This window comes from Opisthorchis viverrini, assembly GCF_000715545.1.
Source record: "Opisthorchis viverrini unplaced genomic scaffold opera_v5_51, whole genome shotgun sequence".
Lineage (NCBI taxonomy): Eukaryota > Metazoa > Platyhelminthes > Trematoda > Opisthorchiida > Opisthorchiidae > Opisthorchis > Opisthorchis viverrini.
This window is the reverse complement of record NW_008751707.1, coordinates 1,394,218-1,409,225: the sequence shown is the minus strand read 5'-3', so window position 1 is coordinate 1,409,225 and position 15,008 is coordinate 1,394,218. Positions and strand designations below refer to the sequence as shown.

Sequence of the window (15,008 nt, the reverse complement as noted above, 5' to 3'; positions counted from 1 at the left end):
TTATCGTGCTCACATTACCGGGTACCGTGGGGTGCGTTGCAACCTCACCATATTTGCTACTAACCCATGGCGTATGCAAGCTTCCGCATCTCCTCGTCATTGCTTATGCTTACCTATTCATCGGAAACCATCCCATGCAAGGGTAGCAGCTGTTCAGTCGGACAAACCCGCGTCTAGCAATGGCTCGAGCCCTGCTGTCACTCAAGCAGAGACCGCAGTATCTGTTAAGGACAATCGGCCGGTGGACTTTTCTGTTGATCAGAAAGAGGCGAACGGTTTTGAAGACGCCAATGGTGCCAGTAGTGAGCTCCTTTGACTACGTGGATCAATCGATTTTGTGCAATGCACTCAACGGCTAGACTCCAAGATTCTTTTTTTGTCGTACATGCTTGGTCTTGCTGCTATTTCGGTATCGGTCATTTACCTCGTATCTCTACTGTTGATGGCAAAATAATTTCTTGGACCTGTTTTTTCTGTCCGGTTTATTTTTTAATGGTATCGTTAGGTTGAATTCATTCACTTGAATTGGGGTTTGCAAACTACTGTAGACAGCGTTGACACACAGCGACTTGGTTAAGATTGCTTTCCAACCAACTGGCCAGTCACAAACTGACATGAACTACACGGCGGCCAGCCATCCTCGGTGTCCTGGTGGTAGACCTCCTGACCATGTGTAACTTGGGTCTTGCATTAGCGATAACTTGAACCGACATGAGCTAATATTACACCTTCAGTGGATATCTATGTTTTCGACGGTATCGAGACGAGTTGTCCGCAAAGCTACTGGTGATGATATGGTTCGGTATTGATAGTACTTTAGAGGAAGAATGATACCAAAGAGAATATGCTGTCTACTTTTGAAGCCGTCCGACTTAGCTGAATGCCGAATGAACTTGAACGGGACTACGACGAGTTGTTGTTTTTGGTGTCAGCAAGCCACTCCATGGTTGCACTGTTACACGCAGACAAACTGAGCGCCAAATTGTAAAGGTGTCAGAATTCCGATGGATACACAGGAAATGGAAAAACTTTCTGCAATACAGAAGTTGCAGTTACGGAGTAAACCGGTATTAGCAGTACGGCTCATGAAAAAGGTGACCCTCGTAATTACACTTCAGTAAAACTCCGCCCTTGGCATCCTGTCCTGGCTTGAGGACTGTCTCGGTAGTTTATTAGGCGAGAATTTGGGTGTTTCTTTGGCTACCGCAGCCCGTTTTTCCATCAGACTAGTCTTATCGTCAAAGTTTTGATGGACTTCACGAAAGGCGCATGATGAGTGCTGCTTTTTTCACTGTTGCCATGCTGTCATGCCCAGCGTATTGTCGTGTCCAGATGTAGTAGCCAACCATCTATCGTGATCCTTGCTACAAACCAGTATCTCCCTCTACAGGGTTCCACAAATGTTGATACATGAATCCGTTTTTCACTGATGCTAGGTGCAAGCAGTGCCAGTTCGGCTAGTCGGCAAAATGGCACCGGAGCCAGCGCAACAGGAAGTGGCAGTGGAAGTGGTCCAACAAACCGAGTTTCTTCGCGTGCGTTGTCTAGCGGTATTCATCCTTCTGCTTCTAGGTCAGTGGAATCTACAGATTCTGCTGGCCGCAATCCACCGAATTCCATCTTGGATAGCAAGGTTCCTTCTTCCGTCCCGACACGCATTGGGCCAGATCGGGCAGGTTCCGTAACCGAACTGTCCGGTAAACCGAGGTCCACAATGAACACTAAAACCACTGGTGTCCCGGTTATGTCATCTGTGGTTCCCGCTGCTGCCCCGAACAGATTGCACCGGTCCTAACTCGCGTAATCACCATTCTGCCAAAGTTGTGGTAAGTTGCACTTTTTTGGTCGCAGATTTACTTCTGTTTGCGTCAACTTCCCATTTCCTACTAGCGATCTATTTCATTTCTCGTAGCCATTTACCTGGCAACAACTTACTCAGTTTGTCACCGGTTAATCATTGTTCACGAATAAAGCCATTCATCAGATCTGGATTCTTCATCAGTCTCGAAACGTCCGTTAGTTTTCCATTGTAATTCCGTCATATTCATTCTCCCCATTTTCCTGATCTGTTTAGGTAACCCAACGTTGGATTCTTCCCGTTCCAAGCAGATCGGTCTCGTCGTCCAAACCATTTGCTGCGCCTTCACTCCTTTGTATATTGTGATTCCTGACATCTCCATCCCACAGTGTGCTTTATTGCTCATAATGGCGACGCATTTGCTTAAGAACCGCCATCATGACATGTCACCCTGTTTGGAGCAAAACATTCGGTACCAGTTTTTACGGGCACAGAGTCTTTCGAGTTCCACTAGCCGTTTTGCTTTATCTGTGCAGCATTTCCGAGCTGAGTCCTGTTCTTCACTTTGAAATTCGGACCCTGCATTACATCTAAACGCTGATACCCAACCATCCACCTTTCATCCTCGCATTTTATTCATTTTCTGTCTCGAACTCATATCCTTCGTGTCTTTTTTAATTTCATTACCCCCGGTCTTTGTTATATCATCATGCAGATTCGAAGTTCCGGTTTCTGTGCTTTTAGAACCACATTGATCATGCACCGGGCCCTTTTTGCTCATTTGATGCCTGATTATCGTTGATTTTTAGATTCTGGAGGGCTACACGTGATGGCAAGTAGGTAACTGACTCTTCACTTCTACACTGTTGTTGCTCTGGTTTTTAGGGAGACGCGTGAAAAACTTACTCACTTTGTACCCCAACATCCTATATTTATCAACTCTGTACTTCTTCCACATCCTAACTTTGACTTCAATGGTTTTACTTCTGGTTCTCAAGGTTTTTTTTTCTGATCTTAATGTAGCAATCTAATATGGTTTCAATACGCTACACAATGGTTCTTCTCGCGCTGACAGCGCGATCCTATTGACTTTATTGTTTTTTTCTTACCAAATACAGACACTGAAAAGCAACTAAGTGATCATATCCGCCCATGTTTTGATTCTTTTACGTTCCTGTGGATCTTGAGGTATCGCTCTCTCATCGTCGCCCCGTCTGGGTGGTGCACCCATCGAGAATAGATTTTTTAGTTTTTCCTGTTTAGGACACACGGGGTAGTAGCTCAACCCTCATGTTTACTTCGGCATCGTCATCACCATTCAGTAGTATGTGCTGTCGCATGGATATGATGAAACCATGAAGATCTTCAGTAAAAGGTGGGGAACAAGAAAACCGTCAGACTGTGGGGGGAGCGCACACATCTATGCGTTTTCTTGGATGCATCTCTAAAGTCCCTACAATCCTGACTTGACAAACTGAGTGGGCGGAAATAGAAGTTTTGAAGTTCCTCCGTGTTCTGTGGATTTCCAGGCCACACACAAGACGAATCTATTGAAGCCTAGTAAAATGTAACATCCCACAACGCTTAATTTGACAACCGTATTTACTTCGTCATCATCAGCTGTAAAAACCGCCTACTCGCCGTACAGTGGTTGTAGCTGTCACAGTTTTGTTCGCCGATGGTTTGGGAAGGAGGATAGATAGCGTATTGGAGGCTGGTATAATGGATGAGTAAATGCAGGGTTGTCTGTAGGGGGAGCTATGCATTGAAGGCAGTAGCTTAGGTGCACCAGCACCATTGAGGGCGCGACTGGGCCATGCCTGACTCTCTTTAACCATTGGTATGTCCCGTCTCGGAATCCCCATCCAGGGAGGTGGTAATGGCCAGCTCAGCTGGGTTTGTGCTGGTAATAACTTTCATATTTCGCTGCCAAGTCACTGTCTGACCTCTCCTGACTCGTTTTCTTCCTTTTCGTGGTTGTGCGAAAACGATTCGAGGAAGTCGGTCAACTGACATATGGAGCTCGTGGCCGAACCAGCACAGTCTATCTATTGTGGGCGAGTTATTTTCGAAAATCATTTGACTTGCTTCGGTATTGCTGATTCGGTGTTCTCCATAAGACTGGAGCAACGCCCCGAAGACATCGATGATCAAACACAGCGATTTTTGATGTCTTCAGCGCGCAGCGGCAAGATTTCTGACCCGTATAGTATGGATCACACTGCAGCATTTAAAACGAGACCCTCGACGAATAAGCTGATGTCACGCCCGCGTCACAGATGCAAGTTCACGAAAGCTGCTTCAGACTTCTCAATCCGGATGGAAATATCGTCCTTGGCTATACTACCGGGACTGATACATCTGTGTTGGTAGAACGATTGTCTACTGCCCTAATCGGCTCATCCGCAAGCACAAGGCCACCCAGTCTTGCAGATACGAAACACATGTCAAACTGTGAGGCAGTTTTTTTTAGGTCATTTAATATTGCTTACATTATGGGTACTGCAGATCCCAGAAGAGTTGTTTCGTCTTCTTACTCGATATCTGTGAGGGAATGCCCTGGGGGCACTTCGACTGCAAATGCATTAGAGTCTTCCATAATCGCATCAATGAAGAAGTTGAAGAAAGGTGAGAGAGGATAGCCTCGTCTGAAACCACTTGATGTGGTGAACTTAGGCGGGAGTTTCCTGTAGACCTTTACATGTCCGCATGAGTTGGTGCATTTACTTCGCACTCCCTTCACGTTTTCGAAACGTAGAACGCCTGTCGTCGGATAACAGTTACATTTCAAAGGCGGCAGATGAGCTTGCAGATCTCATATGTTGGTCATCCTCGCCTAACAGGATCTGATTGTTGTACTAAACACAGTAATTCGGTTAAGGACCCAGTGAACTGACCGCTCCTAGATTCCACGAATGACGCAATTTCCCAAAAGCAGTTCTGGAATTTTTAATTTGGGCCTCAGCTCTTGCAACTATCTATGCGTCTCATTATATGTCTTAATCGATCTGTGTTCTCAAATCCCTCATCTCAGAACTTGGCTGGTTAATGATGGGACGGGGTCCTCCGGTAATACCTTTTGGTCTGAAAGTGTGCAGGACCTGTCAAGATAAAACACTATTCCCAACATCCCGTTGGCCGTCCATTAACAAACCGATACATGGTCCAGGTTAACCAATCTTTCATCGTGTGTTACAGCGATTAGGTAGTACAATATAGTAGTAAACTATAGTAATGAATAACAAAAAAAACTGAACAAGAAAGGAAAGAAGAGGGCCTTGTCAGGTTTCACTACCTCAGTATAAAACCCAATCTGACCGTATGTCCGGAAGCACAGAGCACGGGGAATGATCATTAATTAGTGGATGTTTCTTTTGGCTAAATATTCACAAAACTAATTTATCTAAGCAGCAGAGCATTTTTAACAGGAGCAGCACTGTGATTTCAGTTGGCGGGTATGGATATTGAAAAACGTCATTGCGCCCCGCTTGTTATTTTGCCTTTCCGGTGGTCTATTCAGGTATTATCGTATTATAGAGCTAAGCAGCTGCATCTGGATATGTACGGGCGTTCACTTCGAGCGGATCCAGACATTCTCTTGGTTTGGGCTGTTAGCCTGTTCCCAGGTAGAAGTTTTGCGTCCAAAAAGTGCAACAACTGTGGAATAATGCTTTCATTTCCAGGAGGTGGGGCACTTATTTGTTTATTCACAGTTTACCATAGGTATCGAAGTACCCTATACATTCTCCCTGCTCTTCTGGTACAGCATTCCATGCAGTGGAATCCATGGCTCACTAAATTTATTGATGGTTTTGTCCCCTGACACTTAGGGATTTTACCTGAGGGCCAATTTTTCTTGTTTAACAGATCTTCATTGAAGTCGTGCGATGCCTATAACATTTCAGGGAAATCGAGAGCCGAATACAGCCATGAAACCTTGGTTGCTTCGTTCTCCTCATGGTGCAAGACTGTCACAGTATGGTTATGTATAGAAGTTGATCATTTGGTGTTGATTAGAGTCCCTGTAAGTGCATGATGCGGATGGGTTGGTAGGCCACACTCGTTTGTTTATAGCGTTCATAGATACTACCAAAATGAGAACCTTCTTAGTTGGTGGAATACACTGGTTTGCTAAGTAAGCTGGTATCCTTTTTATCCATTTTGTCAAAACAGGCAGAGGACGTGCATCGCCATCTGGTAAGATTTGTTGTCTTCACTGGTGGACGCAAAACAGTAAAGATTGTTGAGCAAGATGACAAACGTCAAACGGTCGATCACTGACTGTGTACAACCGGTCGCATGCTGAGTGACGTCGTAATGATAAAATCTTACTGAAAATCTTTTCTTCGCGTGGAGCCGCTTGATAATTAGTGCGACTTAAACAGTTGACAACCGCTGGGGGTTTTGGTTTTGCACCAAGACACGAAGGTAACGTTCTTGAGTACTTCGACGGCCGATATCAAGGTTCCTCGCAATCGATGCGTTGGTTCTAGTTTGACTTCTGCCTTCACTGATTTGACTGTAACCTAGCTAGCACATTTGAGTTGTATTCAGACGCTGGAGGTAGTAGACATCTATCTACCCTACCGTCGCCCTGGTGCATTGTTATATCTGACAGCAGTTCCCGCTCTGGTGCTTATTGCAAGCAAGCGGGTGCAACACTTACAAGGGACCTCACGCTACTTGAATTTTACTTTCATCGACCCAGGCTGTTGCTGAATTGATTGAGTGCTTGATTAGTCTGGATGCTTGCCGGCTTTCCGATTGAGATTTCGGTGGAGTTTTAGGGTCTCAGTATGCTCCGTGTGTTCTGAGGTTGCTTTCAGGAATCTGACCTTCCTGATATACATAGACACAGTTGAACTAGGAGCATAGAGATACTATTCTCCACCTTGTGCACCGTGAGATGTGCTTGTTCCGATTACCCTGAAACCCAACGAGGCGGACGGTGTGGCCATTTACTATAGGATTCTTCCTAATAGACTTCTCCTTGATTACCGCTTGGCCTGTATCAATGGCCTTCTAGCTCTGTCTGACAGTCTTTATCCGATTAGTTTTGTATGCGGTTGATGCAAGGCTCGGAACTGCATGTATTAACCACTCCAGCTTGTCTGGCGACACTGTAAATTTTTGCTCGGAAGCCTACTTCCAGGTATATCCAGAATTGTTAAACTGCGATTTGGCTCGCACGCGTAGATCATATGGAAAATGAACTGACGGAAACTGCAACCGATGACATTGTAAATTTCCGACCTCGGCGATAGCAAGAGTGTTGTTAGCATAGCGGTTATACAACGGAGTTTGGGATGTAATTTCAGTTACCTGCCGTCTGGAACAATCTGCCTATGGCCTTCACATTCAAACTCAAATCATGTTCTCAGCACATGGGACAATTAGCTCTCAGGGCGTTTTACGTTAGTTTTGTTCGACAAAACAAAGTCATACGGAAATGCTCCATGAAGTGGTACGTTAGTACGTAGAGATTGTACATCACCTTCCAACATAATCCTATTTGTTCTACGTGCATGACAGCGGAGAAATTGTTGAAATACTGTGATATTGTCTTTTCTATTGCTTGACAAAGTTTATCGAAGGCCATCCAGAACGCAGTGTGAATTTCAACGAATTTCAATGGTGGATGGATTCCTAATATAAAGCATGATGCGCTATGCCATCCTTGTACGAGTTGAGATTTGTGGTTGGTGATTTCTTTTGCAGTGAGCCATCTCATACGACTGTATCTGCGTGAAGAAGCTGATACGCATATCCTTCCCTATAGAACTCAGTCAAATCAATGCATAACAGACTGATTATTTAGGGGCCTACGAAATTGGACATAGGAATTTTATCATTTCATCTTGCACCCACTATCGTTTTCTCCCATTGTAAATCTCCAGGATTTTTGAAATGGCCTGGCAATGACCCTAATTTTTGCAAAACAAATTATTGTCAGAACTGATCCAAATCAAGCTATCACCGGGAATGAAACAGGATCGCGGCTCAGTGCTGTGCTGCCTTACCTGCATTGTCCTGCCACTGCACATCTGCTACAGGTTGGACTGTCAATCAAATCACAACGATCGATTGACTGTGGGTTGTTTGTAGAGGCCACCAGCCTTTTGGTCTGAAGTCAGGCCGAATAGACTGAACAAACAAGTCCATTCTCGCTCGAATTTCAGCATTTATTGACTCCTGACTACTGACTGTATAAGATAGGAGTGTGACCCGTTATCTATCTCAGAGATTTTGGTTTTTTATCCTCAGTCTCTCAACCGCGAATCCAGGGGACTGCTGGATTGATACTTACCTCACGAATAGTTATAGTGAATGGCTACACCTCCCTCGGAACGTCGTGGCACTTCTCAAGATGAATAAATAGAAATCCAAAATTGTCATTTGAAACTGGCTTCCAAGAAGGCATTTGACTTCTAGCGGCAAAAAAGGGATATAGCACACTACTCGAGACACGATAAATTCGCATCCAACCATCGCAGGATTTCCTCTGAGATATCTTGAATGTTCGGCACCCTTGGAAGATGTAAATTTGACAACCGTATTATATCCAGAAGCCATAACTAGAAGGCATAATTTGGCAACCGTTGGTAGGGAGGATCGTTCAAAGTCGTTCGATAATTAATTTTCTTTTTTTCCTTTTCTCTGCATGTGTAACTACATTGAGGACAAATGTTCTAACCGATTTAATGGGAATAATTTTGCCGAAATACGATTCTCTTTTCCCGCATAGACCACCCTCAGTGGGGGTAACCTTTCAAAGGGAATAGCAAGTTTTACCGACCCTTCCAAACCCGTGGTGTTCATGAACCATTCAGAAAGAAACCCCCGGTTCACAGTTTTAGGCGATCTCCCCGAGAGAGACGCACTTAGATCCGTTAGAAGGGGTCAGGTGAGGAATCCTAAAAAGAAATCACCCCAATGGCCTGAAAAACTATAGGATTTCCAGGTTTTCAGTACCTTCTGATATCGGTGGAAAGGCTTCGAACACCTTCAAGAATTAGCTTAATGTAAGTATGACATTCCACTCCACGGGAAGTTTGTGAACCTATAGATGAAAATCAAGTTTGAGATTCACCTCCTTCTGGGAACTGGCTACAAGGAACAATCAAATACCGCTCGGATGCAGATGGCCGTTTGCTAGTAATGAGTCTAATTTTCCATACTAACGTAAAGTGATTGGTATTAGTCACAATACGATGATAACTAACTGACTTAGATTTCGACCTTTACGCACATCTACATGTCGTTTTTGTACACACGAATGTATGTGCAAACATGACGAGGCGAAAGCCTCAATGGCATGGTTGTCTGTATTATTGGATTTATTGTTCGTAGACTTTGGGGAGCAGTGATAGTTCACACTGTTTTCATTATCAAGTACGAAAATACGGATAATACAAACCAACATATCCTCAGCCTCTTTTTATCGGGTATTCTAGAAATTCTTCGAAACTCGTTTGTTAAGTTTTAAACACTATAGTCCCTGGAGTATCCTACTACCGCCAAGCCAAACCAACTTTCTTTCGAATCGACGCTGTTTGTCCCTTGTTTCAAGGAAATTTTGTTCTTTTCGGCAAGAGGAGGTGACGAGAGCATCACAATAGGCTATGCGCAAACGAGAAAGTACGTGAGTGTGATGGATGGGCTGAAATTCCAAAGTTCTTTTCGGGTGACGTTTCAAAGCATGCAAACTAGCATTGTTTTGTAAAATGATTAGGTTTCTCCTACTGATCAGCGCTGGCCTCCGTCCTGGTGAACCACATATGATTCATTATAGTAAGACTTTGTGTAACTGCTGCACCGGACTGTTGAAAATCGTCGTAAATCAACCCGCTAGCAGAGACCTTCGGGAAGGAGTTGCGTTTAGACGTGTTTCGGTACTGTGTGACTTTTACAATGGTAACCTATTCCTTCTTCATGACAGTTAAAATCATCTTTATTCCAAAGACACCGTGAAGAGCACTTACACGAATATTTATTTGCCTCGATAACCAAGTGGCCAGGTTTTGACTGGTAGTCTCTCTGTTTGATTTTAAGCGTAGTGTTCTTGAACTGCTTTCGCCTAGCAACTGCTTGTAGCCGAAATGTTCACACTAATAGCCGGGAGATCTCCGGTTCAAACTTTTTTAAATTTGGTAAAATGCGCACGGCTGATGAGCCCCAATAAGAATGAAACAATTGTACAGTGCTTCTCGTTTTTTAGCATGTAATGGTTTTATTTACAGGGCGAAATCTTCATTTCTAAATTGTTTTTGTCTATAAACTACTTGGGGTGTTGAAAATGACGGCCAAAATGTAGGTCCGCATTTTTGCGTGTAATCCTTTCGAGCCGGTCACGAATATTTTCTATCAGCGCCTATAGGCACATTTTTACTGGAAAACGTTCACGCGCTTTGGGTGGTCTGTCCAGGGATTAAACATTCGGGGTTTGCGCGTATGTCCCGAGGGACACAGGAATGATATTTGCATCATTCGGGAAGGAAACAAAATGAAAAGTGCAGACATCCATGACGTTCTTCGCCCAGAACAACTCATGCAATATCTCTCTGGGGAAGTTGATAGCTACGCGAGAATGACCGGTACTTTTCATTTACCGAAGCCGAAACCGGCATGCTAATGTGGGGTTGATGGTCGAGATGATAGCGGGATCTTCCACTGAAAATGATACAAAGACCAAAAGAGCGTTTACTCCAAGAGTGGAGCATTTCCAGTCTTTAAAATAAACCGAAAACATTAGCTTCTCTGTGTTTAGGTAGTCGAACAGGGAAAAACTTGCGAGGCTAGTCGAAAAACATGCAATAATCAACAGGCGTCAGTGGTGTTGTAGTACATTTGTGGTGAAACTTCACACGAATCGATGGGCCCCACGAACAGGCTAACAACAACTAATGGGTAATCGTAGTCATACCAGCATTTGTACTTATGAACTTCTTAAATAAGCTACCGGATACAGGAATTTGTGATATAGGTACCAAAAAACAAGGATGGATGTCCCTTTTAATTCAGTTCACTGTATTGCCATTATTCTGACGCATTATAGCGACAGTAGCAGTGTTGATATGTCTCCAAGTTTGCGTTCCTCGGCGGTTTCCTAACAGAGACTCTTGAAGATCCTTGATGAAGATGTTCGTTTATCCGCCCTTCTTGGGCTATCTAATCAAACCATACTAATGTACTTGAAACACTTGAACAAGATCACCCGTGAGTCAAAATCTGTGTGTACTTACATCCTATTGTCCAAATTTTCGAGAATGGTTGGTTCACGCCGGGTTTTGACTGCGCTGATACTACCAGGGATTATCCCCTTATGTGCCTGTTCGATGCACATATTTCAAACTTGGATGAAGCAGTTTCACGATATTTCTGGTTTGTTTTCGGTGGAAAAGGAACAAGTTTTGCTGCATAATATCCATGGGTTCAACGAAAGTATTTTAGTGAATGGTCTGGAGGCCACAGAACCTACTGTTATCTTCCGCTTAATTCTACTGAGAAACTCTTAGACTGCTTTCCATCAGTTGTTTTATTCTGGATTAAAGTAGTTCGTGGTCGTTTTTTAGCCAAAATAACCGTGAAGCACGTGGTACTGAATGAGTTCCGTAGAGTGCAATTGCATGATGTAGCCAGGGCTCCCTCTGGACCAGAGTGATCACGTGAAAAAGAACACGTGGTCCGTTTAGATCTATCTGTATAATACCAAGCCACCTGTCGTGCTCATTCATAAAATTGTGGAAACCGCCAGTTTGCTCAGTCTTAGTCGTAATCACTGAGATGTCCGGATAGGAATAAGTTATAACTGCCTTTTCTCCTGACGTTCATGTATCAATTCCAAACTTACAACTTCACGATATGAATTATCTTGAACTCAGCAGATCAGCAGACCATCTAATCAATATCGAATTCAGCGAGAAGAGTGTGAGTTCTGGTGAGTGCAGGATGTCAAACGAGAAGGTGTTAACTAACCGATAAGACAGCAGTACAGTAGTAAATGACCCATTTGAAATACAAACCGGACTTTCAAGGTAAGGGAATGTTTTGTGTACATATTAGTGGCTATCATGTCAGTCAAGTACACAATCACTGGAATCTTCCGGCTAGTGAAATTGAACGCACGTGACCGATCAATGTGTGCAATATGTAATGAGGTATGAATCCATTTCGTCAACCCCTTCCATAGAAGAGGATGAATATGACATGCGAGGGCGCAAAAATGTCACGTGCTCTGCGTCATGTTATAATATCTTCCCCATCTGACAATCTGACAGCTGTTCAACATACCAGCGGCGCAAGTATGTGGCATGAACGATATTGACAGTGACACTGAAACATGAAATTCAGAACATATGACACCGGTTGTTCTGCTCGCATTATCAGCGTCGTTATTGTCGTGCATACAATCTTTCAAAAGTCCATGAAAAATATGACCGTCTGTAGATTCCTCGAATTCCATCTGCTCAAACCATAATTGTTGGGCAACGGCGGGCGGTCGTATTCGAATATTCTGTGAATTACTGTCCGTGTAGGACTAACAAGGGCTTTGGACAGTGACTGGTTCTGGTAACATATAGTCTACTCAGGTGTCGTTTTTATAACTCCCCGTATTTGTATTGCAGATTAACTACTGTTTTTGGCTCCACCGAAACCCAGTTGGGGTTTTCACGATATAACCAACGACAGAGGCTGTAGTGTTGTGAGTGTGACTGCTGTCGAGGCACTTCTGAAAAATGGCTAAATTCAACGACATGGTCTTATCAAGTCTATCTCAAAGCAATCTCTTTTTAAGTAGCCTCAATAAATCCACTGATTGTTTACCAAACCCCTCTGAAACGATAGCCTCGTACCTCTTTCGTAACTTACGGAATGATACCATCGTTTTTTTGAAAAATTGCTTCAATACGTCGAAAGTTTTGCATGGTGGAGCAGTTGTTTGGGTTTGAATGACTTCTGTAATAGATGTAGACTGATGGACGTCAATGCGGTTGGATCGATTATATGACACCAGCTTGTACGTGTACCTTTGAAATGTACGAACTCTCCCATGTTCAAGATGAAAAATGCAGTGTCGTTCTTGATATTATGTGTAATCTCTGAAATAATGCGATTTTTAAGCCCTAATGTAAGCACTGAGGGCTAGAGACTAGGTTACGGAATTCACGTAGAAACCTATAAATGAAGCCGTCTACTCAGGTATGTTAGTCCACAAATAAACCATAAAATCCGACATCAAAATTGTGAAGATGAATAGTGCGCTCATTATATGTCAATATCGAAATCTAATTATGTGCAGAAATCCAAACTCGATATCAGGACCGACAATACAGTACCACCGAAAATAACAGAACACAAGGGACTCATAATCAAGGTTCGTTCTTTTGACTAAGTTGGTTCCCTTTAAACAGTGATCCCGAAAGAGCGGTCCCCTAGTTGACAGACCACTCTTCTGATAGTTTACAGCAGAACTTCATTTTGATCCCAATTTATTTTCATCCCTGGAAGCCAAATCACATGCCATTTTCCCGTCATGGTCACTTTGGCTGAAATCATTGCTCACAGCTCAGACACTACTTAAACCGTACAATCTTCATCATACAAATGCCTTCCCTATACTCTCAAGGAGCAGCGTTATTCCCCCAAAGACACTAGAGCCTTTTCAATGCTCTCGCAATGTCTCAGTGCTTTCGAAGACGGAGGGTGTCGTATTATCACTCAGGGGTTCACTGATGACCTCTCATCCACTGCTGACGAAATGTTTGTCCGCAGACAAATAATCACCTGGACAACAGTTAATGGCATTCCGTTTTGTAAACCTTCGCTGCGGTCCCTGAAGTGTTACCTTCGCTGTCGTTGTTGTGAATAATCATCGACAGAATGAGTCACCACTTCCGAAATCACAGTTCGATGTGCGAACGAGCACTCGTTGCTTCATACCGGCCACGCATCACTATGTCTCATTGGTAATTGTATTGGATACCGCATCAACCTATGGGTGGGCTGTCAAAGCATTCAAAGAATAAGGAGTCCAGTCAGCAAGTACGGAGTGAAGTCTATACGAATTTTAAAGTGTTCTAGGTACCTAACGTACCTGAGAGGATATATCTTACCAGATTTCTGGGTTGTTCCTGCTGGAAGATTAACGTGATGACAGACAGCAGAATAACGTAGCTTCAGAAGTTGTTCTAGACGTCGTCTTCAGGTCAGTATAAAATTGACTAAATCACTAGTATAGAACAGAATCAAGCCTCAGCGTTCAGAGTCGAGGCCTATGGGTGTATCCGTGGGCCAGCCGCCCTTAACATCCGAACATCACGTCGAGTGGACGGAGGTGTCGCATCCTGAATATGGACCTAAGTACGCAATGCAAGACTCAGATCTGCGGCTCCTTGCTCTATGTTTGTGATGTATGGTTGGTGGCAATGTTGTGGAATATAGGTAGCTCAGGTGCGCTGATTGGTTGTCTGTTCATCGAGCTTGGCAGTTGGATTACAAACTTTTCGTCACCAATCGAGGTGACGTCGTCACTGCGGGAGTGGGTCAACCGCGCACTGACGATGTCAACTCGATTGGTGACGAATTGTTTGCAATCCAACTGCTAAGATCGGCGAACAGACCAACAACCAACGTGTGGTTAGTATCAGCTCACTAGTATATTTCACTGGGACAGGGTTGCAAGAATCCTCCAGTTGGGCTGGGACGGATGTGCTCTTCTACCGTAGTCACCGTTGAAATACAGTGAAACAGATGAAGAGGGGATCGTAGAGATGTGTTGATGAAAACACGGGACAGTAAGTGACCTGACACCAAGCCCTGAGGAAGTCTACATGTGAAGCACTCACTAGTTGTCGAGTGGTCCAGCTACACCCTAATTATAGTCGATCTGTAATTGGGCACGTCAAAAATTTCCACCCAATCACAATAACTGAAAAATCGGGAAACTTTGCCCTCACTGGGATATAAAACACGCGAAACAATTTTCCAGAAATTCCCTGAGATAAAATTATCACATCTTTGACAGACACTTCAGCTCTTAATCACCACTGCGTGAAAGGCGATTGCACTCCTAAACAAAAAGTTAAACCTCAAAATAGCCATTGCTTGACAAATGATCGATTGGCGTCACTGCCTCTTCGAGTCTATTTTTAAAGGCTTATAAACCATTGAAAAGACGTAATACACGGTTTTTAGGGTTGCTGAAAACTGT

The 15,008-nt window shown here is 43.7% G+C and overlaps 1 protein-coding gene across 1 annotated transcript in view; it reads left to right on the top strand.

Annotated features, from left to right (window-relative positions):
• T265_03534 (hypothetical protein) overlaps positions 1 to 2,931 on the top strand; it is a gene marked incomplete at both ends in the record, with an annotated part of 37,256 nt that extends 34,325 nt beyond the window's left edge. The window contains 3 exons of the mRNA XM_009168046.1: positions 81 to 302; positions 1,437 to 1,697; positions 2,075 to 2,931. Coding sequence (XP_009166310.1) covers positions 81 to 302; positions 1,437 to 1,697; positions 2,075 to 2,367 — 776 coding nt within the window. The remainder of the gene's footprint in view (positions 1 to 80; positions 303 to 1,436; positions 1,698 to 2,074) is intronic.
• Positions 2,932 to 15,008: the final 12,077 nt, after the last annotated feature.